The sequence below is a fragment of the Notolepis coatsorum genome (genome assembly GCF_963971535.1).
Source record: "Notolepis coatsorum genome assembly, chromosome: 9".
Lineage (NCBI taxonomy): Eukaryota > Metazoa > Chordata > Actinopteri > Aulopiformes > Paralepididae > Notolepis > Notolepis coatsorum.
In genome coordinates this window covers 127,454,863-127,482,068 of record NC_140173.1, presented here as the reverse complement: position 1 = coordinate 127,482,068, position 27,206 = coordinate 127,454,863, and the positions used below count along the sequence as shown (strand labels likewise).

At 46.7% G+C, this 27,206-nt stretch overlaps 1 protein-coding gene across 1 annotated transcript in view; it reads left to right on the top strand.

Moving 5' to 3' along the window:
- The window catches only part of LOC311234749 (uncharacterized protein), a gene marked incomplete at its 3' end in the record, with an annotated part of 97,169 nt that extends 71,978 nt beyond the window's left edge, over positions 1-25,191 (top strand). Inside the window, 2 exon segments of the mRNA XM_084321992.1 lie at positions 3,858-4,705; positions 24,850-25,191. Of these exon segments, the coding sequence (XP_084178118.1) occupies positions 3,858-4,705; positions 24,850-25,191 (1,190 nt within the window).
- Between the last annotated feature and the right edge of the window lie 2,015 nt (positions 25,192-27,206).

Sequence of the window (27,206 nt, the reverse complement as noted above, 5' to 3'; positions counted from 1 at the left end):
AGAACTTATAGGTTAATAATAAAAATGTTCCCCAAACATTAAACATTAATTCCCCAAACATTAATACAGTGCATAGCCAGTTGTTATTTCCTTTTATCAGTGCTTCATTGATGTTGTCTGGTGTTGTCTCTATCTATTTGTATAGAGGCCGTTTAAGCCGAGAATGTAGGACGAGTAAGAACTACCCCTCCCCCTATAACTGTCTAGCCTGTTCTGTCATGGCACCCCACCCCACCCCCCTAATACTCCCTTTCTCCATCTGTCACTCATCCCCCTCTCATGTACAGTGTGCACCTGCCTCCACACTGCGTCGCATGCAATCCCCGTGGGAATCAACTGTAATTGATCGCTCTGTTGCCTCTGTCAACAATTTCCCTTCGGCTCAGCCGGTGTCACAGTAATTACCCCCCCATGTTAAAAGACAAGCTACTGTAAATAACAGCCCCTGCTATCGCACACACTATATCATCTTCCGGCATAGGGGCGGAGGTGGGAACATCAGAGGGAGGAGCCGCGTGGGTTCTATTGTCGGTGTTGACATTAACACTGCGTGACGTCCAACCGAGGGTTTTTGTCTCCGTTTTCGACGGACAACCTTGTGAAGTCGTCCCTTTATCCCTTTTTGTGGACATTCTTGCCAGGTCATCACAATAGCCCACGTGCATTGCTTGTCTGCCCACGAAACAATCATTACCGCCCACCAGCATGAGAGAGTGGGGAATTTCTTTTTAGACAAACAGCCCAAAGGATGGGTTTTGGATGGGGAAGGGACCCTTTCTGCCAAGTGCTTCAATAGGTTCCTGTGTTGAAACTCTTGGCTAGATTCGCTAGGGCCCAACTGTGGCCGTGTTGTTCTGTAGGTGTGCTGCCGAACCCACGGACTCTTGATAGATATCCTTTGTGTACGTGACGTGACAGCGGCCTGGCACACTGGTTTTTTCTATTTCGGATGCAGTCTAAACCAAGTAAAGTCATGCACCGCTGGTACCTGGTGTGTAAATGCCTAACCCGATTCAAGACACCTGAACAGATAGCATCTAGGCTGTTGGTGGTGGTGGTGGTGTTGTGAAATGGCAGAATTTACTGGCACTGTCTTCACTGTTGAAACTGACTTTGCCTTCCTTTGATTGAACTTCTGCAGCGTATTAAAGCTTCCTTAGTGTACATAAGCTGAGAGGAAGTGGAGGGAAAGCCATAAGATCAGCAGACGACCCCGGAAAGACCAGAAATAGCGCAGTTGAAACATTTGAATTTTCTGGTTTTATGATGCACTGGTGTTTTTACTTGGTCTAGAGCGATTCTTTACCTTACTGTTGTGTCGAGCGTAGCCTCTGTTCATGGGTTTGTATGCTGCTGTACTCCTGTGACCATTGATGGTGTGGTGGTAGCAATCCCCATTTCTAGAACGACAGTATATGGACCTTGCTAGCATGTGATCACGTCCCACCAGAACTCCTGTATGCAGAGAATGGACATTTTATTTAAATTAAATGTATTATAGTTATTTACTTTGACACAGGAACATGCTAACATTATGGAAAATGCGCTTACTGTCTTCTCCAGAGTCAGACAAGAAGATGGAGGTCAATTTCTCTGTGCGTTCAGTAGAAAGCTATCTGTCTGCACAAATTAATAGTTTTAAGCTAGGCTAGTGGTCCGTATCTGCTTCCATTAATTTGTGCTAAGCTAGGCTAGCTTGCAGCCGGATAGCTTTCTACTGAACACACCACCTAATCACACCATGTTTACCAGATGCTCCACCACAGATTATCATCATAAACAGCGTCAAGCGATGATGAAGTTGGTTCAATTGACGAGACAAACATTTAACTTCTCTGAGGTTGTTTTAAATCCTGCTCCGCCACCATGATAACGACCCTGCATGACCTGCAGTTTGTGTTCACTTTCTCCTAAGCTAAATGGTTCCCTTCTGTAGAGTCAGTCGATTATGTTCTCTCTTATTCTCTTCCCTGAGAACTATTCCTCCGGTTATTAAACATGATTATACCATGGCCTGTGTGTGAATACTCTTTTCTGATTGGCCGGTAGGTGTGCGATAAAACAGTTGAATGCGCACATAGTTCAAGATTAATCACTGTTCTAAATTCCTCCGCTACCCAACCTTCACTTCATAATCCCTTAATTTATCATGGCACACGCCATCCGCGTCCCGACTATTCCCAAGGCCTAACAAAAATAATGGTTGGTTTCAGGTTGCCGACCGACCCTGCCGATTTAGGTGCGACCCAATATATTTTATGAGTTTAAAAAAAAAATTATATATTAAAAAAAAAAAATCATTTATTTTTTATTTTTTTTTTTTTAGAATAAAGTTTCATAGAAATCTTAGTCAAACATTTAGTATTATGGATATTAAACATGCTGGCAGAGTACATGCATCCATGTTGTTGTGAACATTTTAACCCTTTCACTGCCACACGACAGCCGGTTAACCCTTTCACTGTGACAATACAGAAGGTTAGCCCTTTACTATCACACAACCGACGGCGATGCTCCATCATTAGCATCATTAGCTCCGCATCCGCGGAGCTAATGATGCTAATGATGGAGCATCGCCGTCGGTTGTGTGATAGTAAAGGGCTAACCTTCTGTCGTGTGGCAGTGAAAGGGTTAATTAAATAAAGAAATTCCCTATCCATAGTCGCCGTGGGAAAGAATAAAAAAAAAAAAAAAAAAAAAAAAAAATCCCTACCTACCCATGGCCAAACTGACAACCAACCTGAAACCAACTATTATTTTTGTTAGGCCCAAGCAAGTTCACCACACAAGACAAAACGAGAGCAACACGACATGCGGCACAATCATCATTTACCTCGATTATCTTGTTCTCACGATGGCGGGAAGCCAAAATCGCTCAGCCCTGACTGCCCCTACTCCTCAACATAGAAGCACCTTTTGAGAAATCGAGTCCGCTGGTTAACTTGGCAAGATTCAGCAGAGGTACACTGTCATCTCTAGACTTTGCAAAGAGCAAGTATCCATGTTCAAACTAGTGTCAGCTAACTTGTGCATCCTGCCTAGCTGTAACGCTAATGTTTAACATTAACTCATTGACCGCCACGCTTAAGTGCGCGAGAGGGCGCTAGAGCGCCACGCTTTAATCAATGGGAGGACTGTGAGATTTGCAAGTGCTTAAAATATATCTTAAATTATGGCTATGGGTCTAATACACCCGTCGATTATCAGTGAGTTGCTTGCAGTCAACATGTACGAAACGGATTGTTTTTTCATCGGTACATTTCCGTTTTATACCGTTTTGAATACGAGTATAGTTTTGGTGATTTCTAGTAATTCCAGAGAAAGACGCGATAAATAGCCCTTTAGTGGAATACACAAAACACGTTGTCATTTTTCGGCTGGTTATCGAATCTTCCTGAAATCAACGCTAGATCATCAATATTATCCTTCCTTGTGCATACATGAAATGGCGAGATCGGTGATCGGTATCGGTGACAAAAAACGTGACCGGGGCATCCCTAGTCGGTACCCTTAAAAGTACAGTGTTTGCCACCCATCTGTGTGTGCTTGCGTGTGTGTTTGTGTGTGTGTGTGAGTGTGTGCACATGTGGATGTGCATGTTCATTGCTTGAGTGCACATGCACATCTGTTTGTGCTTGTGTGTGTGTGTGTGCGTGTGCGTGTGCTTGCACATTGAACCCAACTTCCGCAGCTTATTACAGCATCCTTAGTGTCGCACCCAAAGCCAGACTTTGACACAGCAAGTCCTCTTAAAGATAATACAGATACTGCATCTCTATTTTTAGAGATAAATGTCCAAAGGAGAGCAAGACGTGGCCACAGGGTAATGAAATGAACGGTTATTCATCTTGTTGCAGAGGCAGACAGGTGGCTGGACCTGGGGAGAGGCTGTGCCGTCCAGCGGGGTCCTGCCTGCCAGTCTGCAGCCAGTCTGGAGAGCCTGTGGGATGTGCTGCCTGAGCAGTGCCAATGGAGGAACCGGAGCTGGGCTCGGCAGGGGGGCACCAGCAACGCCATCACCAGCCTGATCCGAGACCTGAGCCTGGGGGAAGGGAAGCCGGGTAACCCCCTCCCTCAAGCCACGGCCGCCAACCCCGTTCCCACGGCGCCGCCCAGCAAGCGTCAGTGCCGGTCCCTGTCGCTGTCCGAGGAGTTCGGCGGCTGCCGGTCGCCGTGGCGGCCCCAGGGCTCCCGCGTGTGGACGACGGTGGAGAAGAGGAGGTGCCACAGCGGAGGGAGCGTCCGAGGGGGCGGGGGGGGGCACCTCCTCCCCGCCATGCAGCGTAGCTCCAGCTTCAGCCTGCCCTCCGACCCCGCCGCCGACGGAGGCCTGGGGCTGCCCTGCTTTGCCCAGCAGCTGCCCCTCCGCCCTCTGTTCACCGCCTCTCCCGGCTCTCCTCCGTCACGCCGGCAGCACCACCTCCAGCACCACCAGCTGCACTCTCTCAGACCCCTCTCCCTCTCACACGAGCAGATCAGCCTGCCCGAGCTCCAGAGGGAGGGGACGTCGGAGGCCAGCTCTCCGGACTCTACCCCGGAACTGGGGAGGCGATCCGGCCAGAGAGCCGGGGGGGGCACAGGGGGTCTGTCCCGCAGCAGGTCCCAGCCCTGTGTGCTGAACGATAAGAAGATTGGTATGAAGCGCAGGAGACCAGAGGACATCCAGGAGCAACGCCCCTCCTTGGACCTGGCCAAGATGACTCAGGTTAGCATGGAAATATATGCTCCTGGGAACGCACACACACACACACACACATGCACATGCACATGCACACACACATACACATACACATACACACACACACACACACACACACACACACACACACACACACACACACACACACACACACACACACGCACACACACACACATGCACACACACATGCACACACACACACACACACACACACACACACATATACATACACACACACATACATACGCGCTGCAGACTTATTGGACTTGAAGGATGATTGGACTGGCTTTGATACAGTATGTCATGTTACTTATGACTCAACCCATTTCACAGAGTTCTTCTCAGTATCATTTTCTTGTGTTGATTAAACGTTAATCAGCCATCGGCTTAGTCCTAATACCCCTTTAATGCCCCAGAGTCTACTCTAATGCATTAGGCCAACGCCAAGTACAATTACTGAGACAGACGCCACTCTGTTCGTAGACGTGAGGGGGGAATTCAAGAGCTCTTCAAACACAACTTTGCCCCTTCTCTCTCTCTCTCTCTCTCTCTCTCTCTCTCTCTCTCTCTCTCTCTCTCACTCTCTCTCTCTCTCTCTCTCTCTCCTCTCCGGGACAGGATTAAATCAAGCTGAATTAAGTTTTCTGGGTCGCCGGTCCGAGGCTGCGGGGCTAAGTGTTCTCTAGCCTCCAGCTCGGGGACGTAGCGTTAACTGAAGGAGCATTCCTCGTGCTCGGTCATGCTTCGTAGCTCCACGCTCTAGCAAGCCCGGCTCCGGTTATCATTTCATTCACTCTGTTGGGTAAACAGCCCATCCAAAGGTTGAACCTCTCTCTCTGTTCATTTCCTCCCTCTATCCTCTGTCCCTCCCTCCCTCCCTCCCTCCCTCCCTCCCTCCCTCCCTCCCTCCCTCCCTCCCTCCATCCCTACGTCCAATTCCTCCCCCTCTCCCTCCCTCTCTCTTTCTAATATCAGATACTTGGGGCAACCAGAGGTGATTAATGATGGGAATATTCAGACACACACGATTGATTATTTTTAGCCAGCGTTTCTTCTGACGGGGGTTTGTTTGTTCTTACAGTACATAAGGTCAGAGGAAGTGGGGGGGGGGGGGGGGGGGGGGGGGCGCCATAAGATCAGTAGATGACCCCAGAAAGGCCAGAAATAGCACAGTCGAAAGATTCTAATGACTCGTTGTCTGGTTTTATGATGCACTTGGCCTAGAGCGATTTTTCACCTTACTGTTGTGTCGAGCGTAGCCTCTGTTCATAGGTTTGTATGCTGCTGTACTCCTGTGACCAGTGATGGTGTGCTGGCAGCAATCCCCATTTCCAGAACCATATGGACCTCACTGGCATGCGATCACATTCCACCAGTCCAGAACCCCTGTGTGCAGAGAATGAACAGAGCCTTCCCTGGTGTATTATAGTTATTTACTTTGACACGCTTAACACATTGAGCGCCATAAGCTTCCCCCATCCTTTACTGTCTAGCGCCAGCTTTTCATGCCAATTTTCGCGATATTTCATGATCTTTGCGGACACTATTGTATATTCTATATTATAGCTATGGAGACAATAGTATGGCTCATTTGATAGACACTATTTCTAGTCCAACATGTAAAAAAGAGTTTGTTTCTAGTTTGTAGTTTATTACACGCTAAACATCGTCCATTTCCAAGATAATCCAGTCTTTTTCCATAGATTGCGAGATAAAACGCGTTATATGCAATAAGCCCAAACTGTTGATCCCCTGAAACCCCAAATACTCCCAAATCAAAGGTATATACATATACCATGTACATATGTGCATTCACAAAATCATCGTTTTAACTCAAAACTGTGATCGTGTTTGTCGAGCATGTTTTACGTCCGGTAAAACACAAAACTGTGATCGTTACAGAAATATGTTTCAGGTTCGGTAAAATAGACATATGGGGTCCTTACCTCAGCCAGAAGGTAATCCAAAAAGAATAATTCCAATGATCCCATCGGCGATCGCGATTACTCGTTTATATGTAATTACGCGTGTTTACGGGACATTTTGAGGCGAGCAGATCTGCTAGCGCTTGCTTTGGAAGAGCTCCTCCCCCTCAGAGCGAGTTTCGATAGTCCGGTTCATTCATTGCCTCTCCTGACCCATTTCTTTCTGAGTGCAAAAGGTAGGTGATACTGCCACCTGGTGAGATTCGATCGGCATTGCAATTCCAACGTAGGCAAACGAGCCAGGGACACATAGAATGATCCAGATGATGGTTTAGAACGGGGATCAGAGGAAAAAGATCAAAGGATCTACAAACTTATTATTAAGTGTTTGGCGCTCAAGAGTTGGCGGTGAAACACGTAATATTACGTGTTTGGCGCCCAATGAGTTAAAGGAACACGCCAAAATTATGGGAAATGTGCTTACCGTCTTCTTCAGAGTCAGACAAGAAGATGGATACCAATTTCCTCTCTGTGTGTTCAGTAGAAAGTTATCCGGCTGCAAGCTAGCCCAGTTTAGCACAAATTAATGGAAGCGGATACGGACCAGCTAGTCTACACCTCTCCCAGAGTTGTAAGCTAGGCTAGTGGTCCGTATAATATGCTTCCATTCATCTGTGCTAAGCTAGGCTAGCGTGCGGCTGGATAGCTTTCTACTCAACGAAGAGAGAGGAAATTGGTATCTATCTTCTTGTCTGACTAAGGAAAGGTGGTTAGCACATTTCCCATAATGTTGGTGTGTTCCTTTAAGATAACTTGGCTTGACCTTTATTGACCCTTGATAAGACCATTATTGAACCTTGATAAGACCAGGAACCATATTATTGTAGTCATAAATGAATGGAGAAGGGCTGTTCTATCAGTTTAAGTTCTACATTCTCCCGTATCTCCCCTCCAGTGTTCCAACCTGCCTGATGTGTCAGGGAAGGATAACGTACTCAAGGAGGTTGAACTTCCTTTAACTCTTCATTTAAAAATAGTGCCATCACTTTCTCCCCCTCTCTCCTCCCTTCCTCTTCCCAGAGAATGGCGTTCCCAGTCAGTCACCCTCGGGGTGCAGCCAGGGTTGGATCAACAAGGCTTTGGTAATGGAGCCTAGAGCGAGCATGTTTCCTCTATCCATGCCAGCCACTAACACACACACACACACACACACACACACACACACACACACACACACACACACACACACACACACACACACACACACACACACACACACACACACACACACACACACACACACACACACACACACACACACACACACACACACACACACACAGACAGACAGACAGACAGACATGCATGCATGCACTCACACACAAAAATATGACTGCACAAAACCCAGGCACATTTGATCTCCCCCTCTCTCTCTCTCTCTCTCTCTCTCTCTCTCTCTCTCTCTCTCTCTCTCTCTCTCTCTCTCTCTCTCTCTCTCTCTCTTTCACACAAACACACACGCAATGCAAGCACAGAGCTAGTCTTACTTCACCTCCGGTCTCTAGGCTCCTAGACTGCAAGAGTACACCTCTCAAGTTGCTTTTTTTTGCCTCTCGGAAGGTGTGTGTTCTCACTGTGCTAACAGGCCGGGCCATTGTTTGGCTCTGCACTTTTTTGTTTTGGGTCAGTGTTGCTCGATTGCGCTTGCTCTGTTGTCAGAGGTAGTCGGGGTGGTGCGGGTTAGATCAGTAGCTTCAGCCGATTCGCACGTACGAAACCAGATATGGCCCTAGCCTGTGTTTACCCTCTCGCCCTCCTGCATGCCTGCTGTCAAGAAGGCTATAGCACATTGACACATGGGACACGGGACACATGCATGCGTAGAGATGTGCTAGTGCACTGCACGCACTAGGGATGGGTACCGAAGGTACTTTTAAGGGTACCAACCGAATCACGTCGGTACTACCGACTACCGATTCACGTGAGATCCGCCGGTGCCACGTTTTGGTACTTGGATTCGACTTGATTCAACAACAAAGATGTCGCAAGTGATTTTACACTTTACAAAGCTCGATGCAGACAACGCTCGCTGCAATATTATATATTATATATATATTAACAAATTGTTCTAAATAAATAATAATGATAATAAATTATTTGAAGTTTGGATATCTTTTTTTACAACCTAGGTAGGTAGATTACATTTAATGTACAGAAAAAGGGTACCGTTGAGTACCGGTATCGATTCACAGGTACCAGTATCGGTTAAAATGTGAAAGGTACCCAACCCTAGCACACACACGGACACACACGCTTTCTATCTTATAGATTATCAAGCCGCGTCAGAGGCCAGCAAGAGCCAGTTCATCCCCGCCACCAACACACAGGGCTAGATCCACAAAGAATGGATTGCACGGTGCTAGTTGCACCCTACTTACAATTCATTATAAATTGAAAATGGGGGACCCTGGTGTAAACTAGGGCTGAACGATTAATCGATTTTAAATTGAAATCGCGATTTGGAATGATGCAATTATCAAATAAAAAAATTTAAAAAAATAACGCGATTTTTATTTATTTAACCAGGAAGTCCCATTGAGATACAAGATCGGTTTGGGAGAGGGAGGTAAGGGGTTTTAGATTGTGTGTTGTGAAGTTTAGACTTCAGAGAGGGAGAGTAAAGTACAGAAAAAAAGGTACCGTTGGGTACCGGTATCGATTCCCAGGTAAAAATATACATTTTCAGGCTCGGTGTCCTGAAAAGACCCACGCGTAGGCTAGATGCAAGCCGCATTTTACAATAAACCTCTGTGGGGCTGCTTAATTTTTTTTTTATTATAATCGCACATTTAATCGCAATCGCAATATCTGTCCGAAAAATCGCAATTCGATTATTTCCCAAAATCGTGCAGCCCTAGTGTAAACAAGACGAAAGTCTTTCTCTGGTCTGCATCCCCTTAACAATTGTGTGTATTGAGCCTTAAGGTGCTCCCATAGTCGAGCAGACTGTACACAGAGCAGACTCCGCGGAGGTCCGCGCGGCTCTTTGAGCTTTCATAGTCGAGCAGATCTCAGCGGACGTCCGCGGTCTATTTCCTACATTTCTCGGACCAGTTTTACTACATTTCCCACAAAAAAAAGTTTTACGCACTTGAATAACAGGTATATAGGCAGCGAGATGCAATGTACCGTATAGGCTTGAGGTGGACAGCGCGTGGTGCTGAAATGAAACACGCATTGCATGAAATAAAAGCACCAGTTTTATTTAAAAATATTGGAAACGGAGATAACATTCTATGTTATCTCCGTTTCCAATATTTCGAAATAAAACTGGCAATTTTACACACTTCATTTAGAAAAGCCATTCAAACATCTCTCTTGGCACGGAGCGAGTGGTCAGAGTAAAATGCAGATCGGCGTCACATTAAATGCAGTTCGATGTCAACCAAAACGCCGAGCAGCGTTTTGTGTGACACCAAGTCAGCGGCGCGGATGTCCGCGCGTCAGAAAATAGTAGCTTCGCACCTGTGGGTCTGCTGTCCGCTGAGATCAAAGCTCAAAGAGCCGCGCGGACCTCCGCGGAGTCTGCTCTGTGTACAGTCTGCTCGACTATGGGAGCGCCTTTACTGTATTGTACCCATTCTGCAATCTGTTAATAAAAGTTTCAATCAATCAAACTTTCGTCTTGTTTACACCAGGGTCCCCCATTTTCAATTTATAATGAATTGTAAGTAGGGTGCAACTAGCACCGTGCAATCCATTCTTTGTGGATCTAGCCCACAGTGTTTCAAAGTGGCTGAACAAGCCGGGCCAGGTCACTCCTAGCACACATTTACATTTTACACAAATCAGAGAGCTTGTTGTTGTGTATCCGGCCACGGCCCACTACCGCCAATGTAAGTAGCGCTAACTCGTATAGATCATGAATGTAGTGGGTAGAAGGCTTGAAGCTAAGCTGGCCGACTGTCTGGAAAAGGAAGTGATAATGTGGAAATGTGCAGCTGGTTACAACCTGCACGCCTGCTGTGGTACAGAACAGAACAGAGGAATTACAGGCAAGGTTGGGGAACAGATGAGATTTTACTGCCTCCTGTGGGATCTCTTTCCTTTCCTCAATATGTGGGAGGATTTTTCTCCCCCTCTTCTTTCGGTTTGTTTTGTGAAAGAGGAATGATTTAATGAGCCTAACAGCCTGAGAAAAAACGATTGCCCAAGTCTTTCGAAAGGTTGTTTAGATTCGGGTCCTTTTTTTGTAAGCCTCTCGCAGAGGAACTGGCAGACTATCGAAAGCCGTCCTGCATTCGGTAGCAGTGCACTGTGTGTCTCTCTCCTCCAGGCAGAAATTAAGTGTTAATGCTCCTTCAAGTGAGCGGGTTGATAGGTCGGCCCTGTGCCTGAAGATGATGAACTCCATGACATTAAGAATGTCACACACACACACACACACACACACACACACACACACACACACACCATTTAGAAAGTTTGCTGAGAAGAATATGCGGTTATATGTTTGACTTCACTTTTAGCTTGTAGAATTGCGCTCTATTCCTCTAATTGATGAGGCGAGAAAGTGCGGTAGCCAGAGCAGAATGTGGTTACAGCGTATTCCCTCTCGGCAGACATCCTGAATTGGCTAACGATGCCGGACATCGGAAAGAGCAACAGGCTGCCGTTACCAAGTGGCCGTTTCTCTCAGAGTCATTGTAGTCCATTAGTAGCACGGGGTCGGGCGGGTCGAACACGGAACAGGCCTCCGGTGCATGTTGTCTGTGGAACATCGTGTAATTTGGCCTCTTAATCCCTCAGTCTCGCCAATGAAGTCGGGTGTGAATTCTGGGGATGCATGTCATGCTAATGGAGTGTATAGTGCAGCTAGCATAGCGGTGTGTGTCTGTGTGACCAATCCCCCTGAATTCTTCAAATATCCTCCCCGTTAACACTTTCGCGACCACTAATTAATGGCAAGAGGGCCGGGGAATGTAAACAAACATGTGTCTTTTTGTAGAGCTAAATCTATACTTTATACGTTTATAGTATTGCTATCTGTCCATTCTCATTGTCAATTGAGTTCATAAACCGTCCCTTCAAAATGGCTTAAAGAAGAAAAAAAATGCATCAATAGGTTCTCATTTTATAGCGCCGTGAATATAAGCTTTATAGCGGATTTGGTCTCGTATATTTTCTGGAAAGCTAGATAAATGGCTAATAGCTGCTAACGTTATATCCAATGGCATTTCCGTTTTACAGATGCTAAAGAAATAACTCAAACTGCATATGATCGGGACTGTCCCAAAGCATGTATGCATGAAAGGGGGGGGGGGGGGCGGGGGCGGGGGACACCGTTTATTATTATTGAATGATTACCAATAACAGTGTTCGTCTAACTAGCCACATAGGCCCTTCGCCTGCATGGCTATCAGAACGGTGTCCGATCGGGCTGTAATTTACGTGAAGGGGATCTTACCGTGGTCGGGGCTGATCCCCCCGAGCATTTCCCCGTTATCGATCGCCATCTGGTAGACCGATATGTCCATTGGCTGATGATAAATCCCCTTATTGCATGGTGAAATCTGCGATCCGAAACGTATCCCGTGCAACAGACAATTTGGTAGCGGAGATTGCGTTCGTCACCAACCCCGGAGATGCTAGGATTCGCCTGTTCGAATCCAGCTCACAGCTCCGGGCTTGTCACCAGCTTGGCTGGCCGTTCACACTAATACAATTGGCAGTATTAGAGGGTGGGAGAAGCTGGCGGGGTGGGTCCGGGTCGTTGTAAACAGCGACTCCTACAGTTTGGTCGGGGCGCCTGCTAAGCGCGGATAGGATCTAGGTGGGATAGTGTGATCCTTCCACACGCTACGCCCTCTCAGTGAGAATCCGCGCTGCCAGGTGAAAAGAAGCGGTTGATTGGCTAGACGTGTGTCGGAGGAAGCACGTGATAGCCTCCACTCTCCCAGACCAACTGTGGGGGGTAAGTGCGCAGCGACCAGGAAGGGGATTGGGAATTGGCATAACGACTAACATTGGGATGGGAGAAAATCGGAGGAAAAAGGAGGGGGAAAAAGACCAATTAAAAAAAAAATTATAAAAAATGGAATAAAAGCAATAACAACTTGCCACATATTTATATGTGATTCTGTCCACAACGCATGGATTCGAAACACGTATAAATACGTGCTTCGTCCCCAATGTGTTAAGCACGTTTATCTGTCTCCTCCTCCATCCTTTCATTCTATCTTTTACCTGCTCTCCCTTTGCTTTTGTCATCTTTAATCATAGTCTGTCACTGCGTCACTAAATAAATGATTGATATGAATGATAAATTAAATGATATAGTGAGCGAGGTGTTGTGATTCTCAGGAAATAAGCTGTGTGGTTTGGTTTGCCCGGGCAATTTCCTACTGATTGTTTATCTTACATTTTTTTGTTATTGTTATGTTTGTCTTAATTTGTGTTTCTGGCCCCACTACTTAGTCAGCTATTAACTCATTCACGGCCAACCACGACTATAGTCGGGTTATCTCGCCAACCGTTGAGCGCGGTCAGGGTTTTCGATCGTTTTCATAGTTTTTTTCTTTTATTCGATTATTTTATTCTATACAGTCTCACGGACCTCGGTGTTACCATTGGAACTCATTCTGAGACCCCGAGAGTGCAATACCGGCCGAATCCTGCTAGGTGGCAGTATCGCCTACCCTTTGAAACCTTATTTCAAACTGTGTGTTACATTGTATATATGGTCCGGGCGGAGAATTTAGACCAAGCCAAGTGAATCGAATTCATCCGAGCACTTTGGCGCGTTTCATATACAATGTAACACACAGTGTGAAATAAGGTTTGCAGGATCAGCACACTTCATGCATATTGTGTGCCAGTTCATGTTGGGGACCCGATGGACATCAATACTGGAAATCGCGATCAGACAATTGGAATATTCTTTTTGGGATACCTCCTAGTAAAGGTAACTATATGATCCAACAATGATTTCACATTGATCGCAACGATCATATGTCACGTACTCCAAAACATATGCCGTTGCTGACGATCATTCATGATGAAACATAATACCTCTTATATACCTTTGATTTGGAAATACTAACATGTCCAGACGAGGAACGCGAACGCCTTTAGCAAAATTCACATATCGCTCCATAACGCAGCTTCCAGGAATTAGCCAGGATCACTCTGAAACTATACAATATTCACCACGGGATAACACGCAAACGTATACATGAAAAAAAGCCATAGTATTGTCTCCATAGCTATAATATAGAATATAGATATAGCTCTGCAAACATCGTGACGCACAGTGAAAATCCCAACTTTTTAAAGCGTGGCCCATTGACTGAAAGTGTTAAAGAGTTAAATGAGAAGAATGAAATAAATAAATACACGCTATATTTGGTTTTGCTATGTCGCTAAATTATATAGGCAAGAGAGCTATGTGGCCCATCGGATTCCTTCTCCGTCTTCCGAGCTGACCGAACTGAAGAGTCAGGAAAGTCCATTGGTGGAGGGGTTTGCTTCCTCACTAACAACGGCTGGTGTAGTCCCAAGGAGGTGAAGATTCTTTCCTGCTCCTGCTCGCCGGACCTTGAACATTTGTCCATCCTTTGTCGCCCGTTCTATCTCCCCTGGGAATTCACAGCTACCATAACAACTGCAGTTTACATTCCACCGCAAGCCGACACCGCCAGAGCTCTGGCCGACCTACAGGACTATTTGAATCAACACCAAAACAAATATCGGGACGCGGCTATGATCGTAGCCGGTGACTTCAACAAGGCTAATTTGAAAAAAGTTATGCCAAACTTTTTCCAACATATCAAATGCACAACTAGGGGGGGGGAATACGTTGGATCACTGCTACACCCCTTTCAAACAGGGCTATAAGGCAGTACCAGCGCCTCCGCTAGGTAAATCAGATCACGACGCCATATTTATTTTACCAAGCTACAAACAACGAGCCTGTGGGGCTGTTGTGTCGCGAGAGGTGAAGCAGTGGTCCGAGAGCTCAGAGGCCACGCCACAGGACGCACTGGGGGGCGTAGACTGGGGGACGATACAGTCGAGCTCCAGTGACGTCAGTGAATATGCTGATGTTGTTGTTAGCTTTATAGCAACATTAGCTGACGGTATTGTCCCCACAAAGAAGGTGCAGGTTTTCCCAAACCAGAAACCGTGGGTGGACAATTCCATCCGAGTGGCCCTGAATGCTTGTACCGCTGCTTACAACTCGGGCCGAGCATCGGGAAATATGGAAGAGTATAAGGTAGCAGCCTATATGCTACACAAAGAGGTGCGGGCTGCTAAACGGCGATATGCGAACAAGATGGAGACACAGATGGCACAGAACGACACGAGAGGCTTATGGCGGGGAGTACGAACCATAACTGATTATAAAGTCAGCCCCCCCTCAATAGTGAGTGCCGATGCCTCTCTTGCGGATGAACTCAACTCCTTTTACGCCAGGTTTGGAGCAAGCAGTGGCGACGTTAGCTCACCGGCTAATGACGTCACTGATGCGCCGGCTGCCGCGGGAGGGGGGAGCTCATCCACGGGGGGGGGACACACACACACACACACACACACTCTCTCATTGACGGAACACAGCGTGAGATTAATGTTCAAGGGTATAAATACTCGGAAAGCGGCTGGCCCAGATGGGATAACAGGACAAATACTTAAGTCCAGTGCAAACCAGCTGGCCCCAGTATTTACATCCATATTCAATATATCCCTGGCTGAGTCCGTGGTCCCTGCCTGCTTCAAAATGTCAACTATAATCCCTGTGCCAAAAAACTCCTCTCCAACAGGCCTTAATGACTACAGACCGGTGGCACTCACCTCTGTGGTCATGAAATGCTTTGAGAGGCTGGTCAAGGATTACATCTGTGCCTCCCTCCCTAGTAACATGGACCCACTGCAGTTTGCATACAGGGCAAACAGGTCCACTGACGATGCGGTCTCCCAAGTACTGCACAAGACACTATCTCACCTTGACAGTCAGAAGGGGGGCTATGTGATATTGCTGTTCATTGACTATAGTTCAGCTTTCAACACCATAGTCCCCACCAGACTGGTTGACAAGCTGATCGATTTGGGTCTGAGCTCCGCCATGAGCGCCTGGATCCTGGACTTTCTAAGTGACAGGCCCCAGGCGGTCAGGGTGGGGGGTCATACCTCCAGCAAAATCACCCTGAGTATCGGGTCCCCCCAGGGCTGCGTTCTGAGCCCCCTGCTGTACTCACTGTACACACATGACTGTGTGGCCAGGTTCAGCTCCAACTCCATAGTGAAGTTTGCGGGCGACACGGTGGTGGTGGGGCTGATCTCTAACAATGACGAGAAGGCCTACCGGGAGGAGGTTGATGAACTGGCACGCTGGTGCCGGGACAACAGCCTACTCCTGAACATTGGTAAAACTAAAGAGCTGATCGTGGATTTTAGGAGAATACAGCAGGGGACACACATGCCGTTGTGGATAAACGGGGCTATCGTGGACAGGGTGAGCAGTTTCAAGTACCTGGGAGTCCACATCACAGAGGACCTGACATGGTCTACACACATAGATTCTGTGGTGAAAAAGGCGAAACAGCGCCTCTATCACCTGAGACAGATAAGGAAGTTCAGAGTATCGGGGAAGATACTCCACTCCTTCTACTCCGGGGCTGTAGAGAGCATTCTGACTGGAAACATCACTGCCTGGTTTGGAAACAGCATGGCACAGGACAGGAAGGCACTCCAGAGAGTGGTGTGCTCAGCTGAGCGTACTACGGGTATTGCATTGCACTACCACCCCTGCAGGACTTATATAACAGGAGGTGCAAATCCAGATCCTGCAGAATTATGAAAGACCCTCACCACCCCAACAACAGCCTGTTTAAGCTGCTGCGGTCAGGCAAGCGCCTACGGTCACACGCTGCAAGAACAGAAAGACTCCGACTCAGCTTCTTCCCCCAGGCCATCAGACCACTGAACTCTCCACTCACAAATACACATGAGCACACACAGACACACACACACACACACACACACACACACACACACACACCACTCATGCGGCAACCGCTAAAACAATCACTTTAAACAAAATGTCACTTTAAAAAATAGAATCTTTAGAAACACTTTAAAAGAAGGAGGTACTGTATAGTTTAGATAGTTTAGAGTTAACATTGTAAATTGTATATTGCATAGTAGTGTATATAAGAACCAGTTTCTCAGGAACCTAGCATGTCTTTTTTTTTTACCATGCATATCTTGTGTCTTATCTATTTTATTTTTCAATTTAATTTTTTCAATGCCTATTTTATTCTATTTTATTATTGTATTTTGCACAATCAATGCGGGCATGACCACCCGCATTTCACTGTATGCCCTGGTATGTATGTGACAAATAAACCTCTTGATTCTTAATTCTTCTATGTGGAGCTAAGTAGTGAAAGAGAGTGAATAAGGGGTTTTATCTGCTGGTTAAAGGCTGGTAGACAGACCTCTTTTCTTTCTATTAATATCTACTCATTGGCTCCGGTTCAAACTCGCAGAAATTACAGGTCCCCCCGCCCACCCACACACACACACACACACACACACACACACACACACACACACACACACACACACACACACACACACACACACACACACACACACACACACACACACACACACACACACACACACACACACACACACACACACACACACACACACACACACACACACACACACACACACACACACACACACACACACACACACACACACACACACACACACACACACACACACACACACACACACACACACACACACCATTCTCTTCCCTCCCTCTCCTCTCCCTGTCCTCCTCTATCTCATAGCACAGCAGCGGGCCCCTCAGACCTGTGGGAACACCTAGCTGGCTGGCTGGCTGGTTGGCTGGCTGGCTGAGTGGGTGGCTGGCTGGCTGGCTGGTTGGGTGGCTTGCTGGCTGGCTGGTTGGCTGGCTGGCTGAGTGGGTGGCTGGCTGGCTGGCTGAGTGGGTGGCAGCCCTGGCTGAGTGGGTGGCTGGCTGGCTGGTTGGGTGGCTGGCTTGCTGGCAGGTTGGTTGGTTGGTGGCAGGCTGGTTGGGTGGCTTGCTGGCTGGCTGGTTGGCTGGCTGGCTGGCTGGCTGGTTGGTTGGTTGCTGGCTGGTTGGGTGGCTTGCTGGCTGGTTGGGTGGCTTGATGGCTGGTTGGCTGGCTGGCTGGTTGGTTGCTGGCTGGTTGGTTGGTTGCTGGCTGGTTGGGTGGCTTGCCGGCTGGTTGGCTGGCGGATTGGTTGGTTGCTGGCTGGTTGGGTGGCTTGCTGGCTGGGTGGCTTGCTGGCTGGTTGGCTGGCTGGCTGGTTGGTTGGTGGCTGGCTGGTTGGTTCGGTGGGTGGCTGGTTGGGTGGGTGGGTGGGTGTCTGGCTGGCTGGTTGGGTAGATGGGTGGCTAGTTGGTTAGGAGGGTGGGTGAGTGGGTGTTTCGGTGGTTGGCTGGTTGGTTGGTTGGTTGGGTGGGTGGCTAGGTGGGTGGGTGGGTGGATAGGTGTAGGGATTCACCGATCTGACTTTTTCAGTCCCGATACCGATACCTGGGTTTGGGTATCGGCCAATACCCCCCCCCCCCCAAAAAAAGTTTAAAAAAAAATTATTAATCCACGTTTTCTTTTTTTATATATTAAAATATATTTTGTTTTTAAGAATTGTAAAGTATCACAAGTGTGTTTTTGATTTGTTGTAAACAAAGACAGAAAATAAACTTCATTCATTCAATTAATAAACTGTATGCCTCACTGTGTGGAAGAGACTGGGATCATTCTTTTGTGCAAGGCAACATCAGGCTTGACTTAAAACATTACTTTCCTAACTTAGTGAAACTAAATGTAACAAATTAACACATAGATATAAATGTACTGAATGGTTATTTCTTATGTTATTTATAATTGTATAATTTTATTTTCTTTTTCTTTTTACCGATACCCGATCCAGCTATTTTACTGATATCGGCGGCTGATACCGATACCAATATCGGATCGGTGCATCCCTAGATACTAGATAGGTGGGTGGGTGGCTAGCTAGGTGGGTGGGTGGCTGGGTGGGTGGATAGCTGGCTGGTTGGGTAGATGGGTGGCTAGTTGGCTAGGTGAGTGGGTGTCTGGTTGGGTGGGTGGGTGGCTAGGTGGGTGGCTGGTTGGGTGGGTGGGTTGGTGTCTGGTTGGGTGGCTGGGTGTGTGGGTGTCCCTGAATTACATGCTTTGACTTGCATCATACACGTCATACTGTGGTATGTCTCCTCCAACTCCGACACACACAGTCTCACATGGAGCCTGCCTGATCCCTCTGCCAAGTGTGTTTGTTTCTGTCCGCTTGTGTGCATAGATATGCACCCCTCCTGCATCCTCACTGGGGAGCAGTGCAGGTAGACCCTGTAGTCTGTACACATACAGTACTATTCACATTGTTATACAGACCGGAACATTCAGACAGGAAGTCAGACAGACAGACACACACTCCAAAAATACCATACATCAACATAAGATATATAGCCTAAAAATAATCCAACTTTTGAGTTATTATCAAGGACGTAGTCATGCAAAAACAGAAAGAATGAGGCCATTTGACATCAGGCGCATTATTTTGACAGTGACGGTTAGAGCTAGGAGAGACTTTGGTAGAGCAAGAGGGGAGGCATTGCTGATTTAAACATGCTTCTCATTTATTTGGTAAAAAAAAAAGGTTTACCTTTAATAATGTTTGGCACACAAAGACCAAACACACTGAAAAATATAGGCAACATTTGTCAAAGTATTAACTCGTCAATATACCCCCCTTCCCCACTAATCGAACTGGTGTCGTGGAGTCACTTCTCTGTCGTTTCCACGGTTAGCTTGCGGCTAAAGTTAGTTAGCTCGTAGCTAACGTAACGTTATATAACCGAACAATACACACTTGCCCCGAATGCGTACTGTTCGGTACGACCTCCACGGTTCGGGGCATGTGTGTATTGTTCGCTACACGGTTTGAATGCGTACCGTTCCACCCCTACTGGACACACGTAATTGATGGGGTGGTTTGCAGGTACAGTATGTAGTTGTCAGGAATGAGTTATATTTTAAGTCCCATGTCTACTTTCCTCTCCTCTCCTTCTTCTTCTCTCCTCTACTCTCTTGTCTCTCGTCTCTCATCTCCTCTCCTCTCCTCCACACAATGTGTATTTACTCTAGGAGGTTCCTCTCTTCTCTCTCTCCTCCCCTCCTCTCAGCTCCTCTCTTCTCCTCCCCTCTTCTCTCCTCCACATGGTGTGTATTGTTCTAGGAGGTTCCTCTGTCCCCCTCTCCTCCTCCATCTCCTGTCTCTGTCTCTCACAACAAAGCGTCTCTGGATGTTGTTTATTTGACCACATTTTTAGATGGAGCTAGTTAAAGGCAATATACTTTGATGGGAAGCATGAGACGACTGACTCACTCCCATTTAGAGTGTGTGTGTGTGTGTGTGTGTGTGTGTGTGTGTGTGTGTGTGTGTGTGTGTGTGTGTGTGTGTGTGTGTGTGTGTGTGTGTGTGTGTGTGTGTGTGTGTGTGTGTGTGTGTGTGTGTGTGTGTGTGTGTGTGTGTGTGTGTGTGTGTGTGTGTGTGTGTGTGTGTGTGTGTGTGTGTGTGTGTGTGTGTGTGTGTGTGTGTGTGTGTGTGTGTGTGCAACCTTACTGTCATGCACTTGTCCTAATAAACTAACCTACACTGTAGCACTCAACACTTTGATGAACATTGTTACTCAGCTGATGGAGTTGTACCCTTCCTGATGACTTGTCGTACAGAACTTGTAAGTCGCTTTGGATAAAAGCGTCAGCTAAATGTAAATGTGTGTGTGTGTGTGTGTGTGTGTGTGTGTGTGTGTGTGTGTGTGTGTGTGTGTGTGTGTGTGTGTGTGTGTGTGTGGTGTGTGTGTGTGTGTGTGTGGGTGTGTGTGTGGGTGTGTGTGTGTGTGTGTGTGTGTGTGTGTGTGTGTGTGTGTGTGTGTGTGTGTGTGTGTGTGTGTGTGTGTGTGTGTGTGTGTGTGTGTGTGTGTGTGTGTGTGTGTGTGTGTGTGTGTGTGTGTGGCAGCTGTCCCATCTATCCTGATAGAACATTATGCTCTCATCGTGTGGCTGGTGGTGTATAATGAACACCACTGAGTGTCTATATGCGTGCGGCAGGGTTTGCCATTTTGTGTGTGTGTGTGTTGGTGTTGGGGGTGGCTTGGGATGTACTCAAGTAAACAAAAGACAGCCAAAGCTGGGTAAACTGCAGGGAACTAAAGCACCACCCCCTCAACCCCCCCCCCCCTCTCCCCTAAATCCCTGCCTTAGCCTCAGTGGATTTAATAGGAAGCATATTGTTAAGAGGCTGCCTCTACCTCTTTCTCTCCTCGCTCCCTCCCACTTTTCACTCTCTCCTCTCCTCTATAATATAATTAGTAGTGGGGTACTACAAGGGGTTGGAGAGAAAGAGAGAGAGAGAGGGGGAGAGACTCAAGAAGTCTCTGAAGAAATCCCATTTTCCACTCCAGTGGGGTAACTACAGCGAACCCCCCCCTGCCCCCCTCGACCAGGCGCTCGACACAGTCTCCTCCTCCAGTAGTGCCACCCGAGCAGGTCTCAAGACAAAACTCTCTTTCAAGTCTACCACGTATAAAGACAAGCAGCTTACACGTAAAAGTTAATCCTCCCAAAAGGAAAGCTAAAAAATATATATAAACTACAACCCAGACACACCCAAGAACCCTGCCTTCCATTCTGTTTAGAGAATATGGGGGTGAAATGAAAGACAGAATGGAGACTTTTTGAAAAGGGAGACTCTGTGAATGGACCTGTCTCAAACCCTGCCCTCTTTTCTTGATCCTCCAATCACAACTGTCGCTTACCTCGGACAAGCGACAGTTGTGATTGGAGGATCAAGAAAAGGGGCAGGGTTTTGAGACAGGTCCATTGTAACAGGAAGGGCAACCGGCCCTGGAACATTAGAGGTGTCCGTCAGCTCCAGGCGAGGTTCCTCATCTCTATTCTCCGCCATGCCTCGCAACATCTGCTGCCGTGAGATCATTAACCCCGTCACCGCTGGCCACCGGGGCCTTTCTTTCCCCCCTGGCTGGCTCTGTTGTGGCTGCTGAGAGGAGATACACTAGAAACAGGAAAGAGAGAACAAAGGCGACCCATCCCAAGGGTTCGAGTCGAGGTAAAGAATGTAGTAATAACACAGGGTACTGGGGTGGTTGTGTCTTATTGACGATGTTGGTCGGAGGTATAGAGTCCGTGCTGCGTTTCATACTGGATACCCAGCTCCTCCTTAGCTATAGCCACAAAACGAATGTAAAGTTAATGGGGCCACAGTAAAACAAATAAATCATAAATACTTAATCATACTCGGAAATTAATTGCTTTGCTTTGGGTGCACCGTGGAGTATAGGTGTCAGTGTTTATTTCAGGGCTTGTACAGACTGAAGAAAATAAGAACTTGTTCTTAATTAACCTGCCTATTCAAATAAAGGTTTGATGATGATGATGATGATGAAGAGTGGCCCAGTTGACTTTGCGTTCGTTTTGGGGCTTACTAACCAGAGCTGTGGGTATCCAGTATTCAGAACAGCATGGATTGTGGCAAGAAATCACTTACCAAAGTCACTTTAATCACATGAGACGAGGTCACTTTAAAGGAAAGAAAAAAGGTCACTTTAAAGAAAAAGAAAAAAAATTAGGGATGTCCGATATTATCGGCCGATATTGGCATTAAAATGTGATATCGGAAAATATCGGTATCGGTTTATAAAAAAAACAAATAATAATTTTTTTTTTTTTACATTTCTATAAACTTTATTTACCCAGGCAAGCAAGTAAGAACAAATTCTGATTTTATTTATTGTCAAAAGTATGCATAATGTTGTGTTAATTACACAACAAGAGATATGTAATTTTAATTACCTGAAATTATTTCGTTTTTTGGGGGGGGGGACCCTGCATATATCGGTATCGGTTGATATCGGTTGATATCGGTATCGGAAATTAAGAGTTGGACAATATCGGTATATCGGTATCTGGAAAAAAAGCCAATATCGAGCATCCCTAAAAAAAATCTAAAACATAACTGGATGTTTTTGTATAGTATAGTTAGGGTGGCATAGGGTAGAACTGTATATTGTATATAAGTGTACATAGGACTCATTGCCTTTTGTATTTTATCTTAGTATCTTTATCATTGTCTATTTTATTTCTATTCTATTTTATTCTATTATTATTATTTGTATTTTTTGCACAATCGAAGCGGGCATGGCCACCTTCACTTCACTATATGTCTTGTGTATGTACAGTATGTGATGAATAAACCTCTTGAATCTTGTAACTTACAGTAGGTAAGGATGGTACATAATTCTGAACTGAAATGAGTGTGTGTGTGTGTGTGTGTGTGTGTGTGTGTGTGTGTGTGTGTGTGTGTGTGTGTGTGTGTGTGTGTGTGTGTGTGTGTGCGCGCGTGTGTAGCAGACAAAACTGTGTGTGGGGAGGAGGGTTGATGATAGAGAATTAGAGATGAAGATAATGTGTTAACAATCAAGCACCGACCTCATGGATGTGATGAACACACGCACATAAACCCCCTCAAGCTTCTCTCTCCTATTCATGCTTTTTACAACATGCACAGACACATAGTAACATCAACACATACTCACACCCTATCTAATTGACACGTGTTGTCATTTGAACTGGCTATTGCACCTTTCCTTAACCTGACACACACATACGCATGCACACACACACACACACACACACACACACACACACACACACACACACACACACACACACACACACACACACACACACACACACACTAAGGAGAGATCACACCCCTCGTAAATCTTGAGCTACTCCCTGAATACACACCCCTTAGGGTTTGTGGTGCCCGTACACTGCATATTTACTCCCTGGATACTCTCTCTCTCACACACACACACACACACACACACACACACACACACGCACACGCACACGCACACACACACACACACACACACACACACACACACACACACACACACACACACACACGTACACACACACGTACACACACACACACACACACACACACACACACACACACACACACACACACAGATTTGCCCCGACTCTCCAGAGTATAATGTAGAAAAACACCTTAATAACTGAATAACAAGAACATTAAACAGAAAAATAGGCGGCTCTGTACATGTTGCATGTGTGTGTATGTGTACGTGTGTGTGTGTTACTACAGTACATAGGGACTTCCCCTCTGGTGTAGGTGGACACAGAGAGCAATAAATAGGAGGTAGAGAGAAAGAAGACACCTTTGTGGTTTGCAACTGATCTCCCGATTTTGTGTCTGCACACAACCCCTTTCTTCATGCCGAGTCCACAGGACTCAGTGTGTGTATGTGTGCATGTAGTGCATGCGGTCGACAAGACATTAACAAAGCTGGTCCCTGGTGGGAGTGAGAGTTCGGCCTCAAAGTGCAACACGAGTCCCTCACCCACATGCCTCAAAACCCTCATTCTCGAAGACACTCTGATGTCACGAGACCGCCGCCATCTTGGTATAGGGGGACCATACGGATTTCTACCATCAAATCCATGCATTGAGCTCCGTTTTTATTACATGTTTTATCACATTCTTGTTCATTTCATAACATTTTCATACGATTTGTTTTGAAAATATTGAGGCCAACATGGCATTTCACTATTTCGAAAGCCTTTCTGGTGATTCTAAGGCGAGATATGAGTAAAAGAAACTCCCCCTGATTACCACGACCACAACATCAGAGCGAGTTAGCCGAACGTTAGCCACCAGCCACTTTTTCCTCTGTGATGGTATAAAACTTCCGATTTGGATTTCTGTTTTTGTCATTAGTATAACGCGTAACACAGCAGCTCTTTGGCATTGTGATTCTGTGAAGGACTGAAGAAAAGTCTGCTTGATTGTCTTTAATTTGCCGCTTTAACTATCCGTTTCTCCACTAAATAGTGTACACAATGTACCAGGCGCCGCAGTTTCCCCCCACGCTGCAGTTGCGTAGCAATAACAGACAGGAAGTTGACTTCGAGAATGGCTTCATTAGCCACGCTAGATTTAAATATAAACCTTAGAATATAAATATGGTGAAGGTGAGCTAACAAACATTCCTCTGCCCCACCCCCTCTCCTTTTTTCTTCTCAACAGAAACTCCAGACTTTTCACAGTTTGAGCTGGCCTGGAATCTCCGGCACCGATGGCTGTCACTCAAGCCTGCCCCCTCCCTCCGCCAGGAGCACTAGCCAGTCAGATTCGGACTTCACCTCCGTCTCTGGCCTCGGATTGGAGGCTCGGCAGGAAGTGGCACGGGACGACGAGGAAGAGGACTCCTCCTTCGAGGAGCTGGATAGCGACTCCGCATGTAGCATGGACTCCCGGCCCGGATCCCGTATAGGCCTGGCGGGCGACGACAGATGCACCCTCTGGAAGGGTGACTGTGGGACACAGATGGGCGGAGAGCTGGACCTCGACCAGATCGAAAGAAACTGAACTCTTTTCCCTCAGGGGACTTAAGTGCCTCTGAATCGGGTCTGATTGTTGTTGAATGTTGCAGGAAAGAGGGGAACGTCCGAGATGTACGATGTCATATTGATCTGTGTTGTCGATGTCACGAAAAGGCTGCAATCAATAGGGGCATCCGGATAATACGGAAGAAAAGAGGGAATACAGGATGTAGATGTTTGGTTTTCGGGAAGTGTTGTCGGGAATGCCGAAAGGGAATAACGCCGGAGCGACACGAGGAGAAGTGATGATGTGGAATGTAGATGATGATGGACAAAGCAGCGCTCACAAGACGCGCGTGTGTGTGTGTGGGGCGTGTGGTCCTGAACGGACAGCGCCTCCCCGGGTTGAACTTGTCCGTGACACACACAGTCTCTTTGTCTTGAATCTAGAAGCAGTTGCCTTAGGTCTTTTTCACTTGGTATGTGGCTTAACTCAGGAGTGGGAATGTGAGGGATAGTCTTAAGAAAACCTCCCAACCCCCCCCCCCCCCCCCCCCACCGAACCCCGATCTTTTCTTTAGCCTGAGGACCTTTTCCAAAGTCAACTAACCTTAGGGTTGTAGCACTGTAGCGGTAGCCAGGCCCCCCCCTATATTTAGCCCCAGTTTGTTTTTGCAAGAAAGAGGGGACATGATGGACTGAGAGAGAGGGAGGGAGGGAGGGAGGGGGAAATGAGAGGAGAGAGTAGCAGTGCGATCTCACAGACCTCCCCTCCACCCTCCTCCTCGACTGTATATTTGTGAGGAGAGCGGCAGAAAGTGCTTGATGCCGACACAGCGTCGCCAAATGTAAATAAGCTTTAAGAGTTTTGAAAGTAACAGACGGATGTTGTTCTGCTGGACACTTGTTCTCCCATTTCACCTTGGAAAATCCAGTCCGAACCGAAGCAAACCTTTCTGCCCTTTTTCCTTTCTTTTTTTTTCTAGTTTCTAATATGCAAAATGTATATTTGAATAAAACACTGAATTTCAAGATTTCAGTTCTAATATCAATGTATATTTTTCTAAGTGTTTTTTTAATGGTCTGTTTGTGAAGGAGCAGGAATACATGGCATTTCTTTAACAGAATAGACATGAAATAAAATTGCAAACTGCCATCTGTTGTCTGGCTTGGTTTTGTCACAGCTAATTAACGTGGAAAGTTTAGTTCTCTTGAAATGTCGCTCTCGCTTAATCCTGCAGAGGCTGGATAATCGTGATCATTCATCCAGGTTTTATGTGTAAAAACACTGTTGAATATACACCGGACCAAGTATCAAGTGCAGTTGAACTGCTTTGCAATAGCTCCCCACTAGCATCAACATTTTTCTTTACCTATATTTACCCAGGGTAGGTTTGCTGAGCATGGATGCTCTTTTTCAGCAACGCCCTGCTTCACACTCGCACAGTTCAATCTGCCCGGTACAACCACAGTCTGACACTGTTGGCCACTGAGCACCTCCACTGGAGCAGTTAGGGGTTAAGTGCCTTGCTCAAGGGCACTTCAGCGGTTGGATATTGAGGGACGGGAGACCGTTATTCATTCACTTTCCTGCTGGTCCGGGGGATCGAACAGGCGACCTTCCACACTTTTTGGCCACCGCTGGACTATGTCAGTATACGTACATAGAACCATTACACGGACGCTTGTTCGACACAAGCTCCATTGTGTTGAACACCCTATAGGTGTGTTTCTGATGTCTCTCGATTGTTTGTGGAACAAATGAAACTGACATTTAACTTTCACAATGACTAGGTAAGCAAGTTTCACCTCCCGCTGGACACGGCCAGTTAGGTAAACATCCGAGGGCTCTGTGATGCCATTACATAGTAGTAGACCCACCAGCACCAAACAGAACAGCAGGACGTCTAGACACAGAATATCCACTGCTGGTAAACTGGAATGACCTTGCAGTGAGACAGAATGGAAGTGATGTCAGAGGCAGGCGGACAGACAGACAGACAGACAGATCGACCAGGCGGGGCCGTTCCTCCCAGGGATATCCTGTCATCTCTCTCTCTC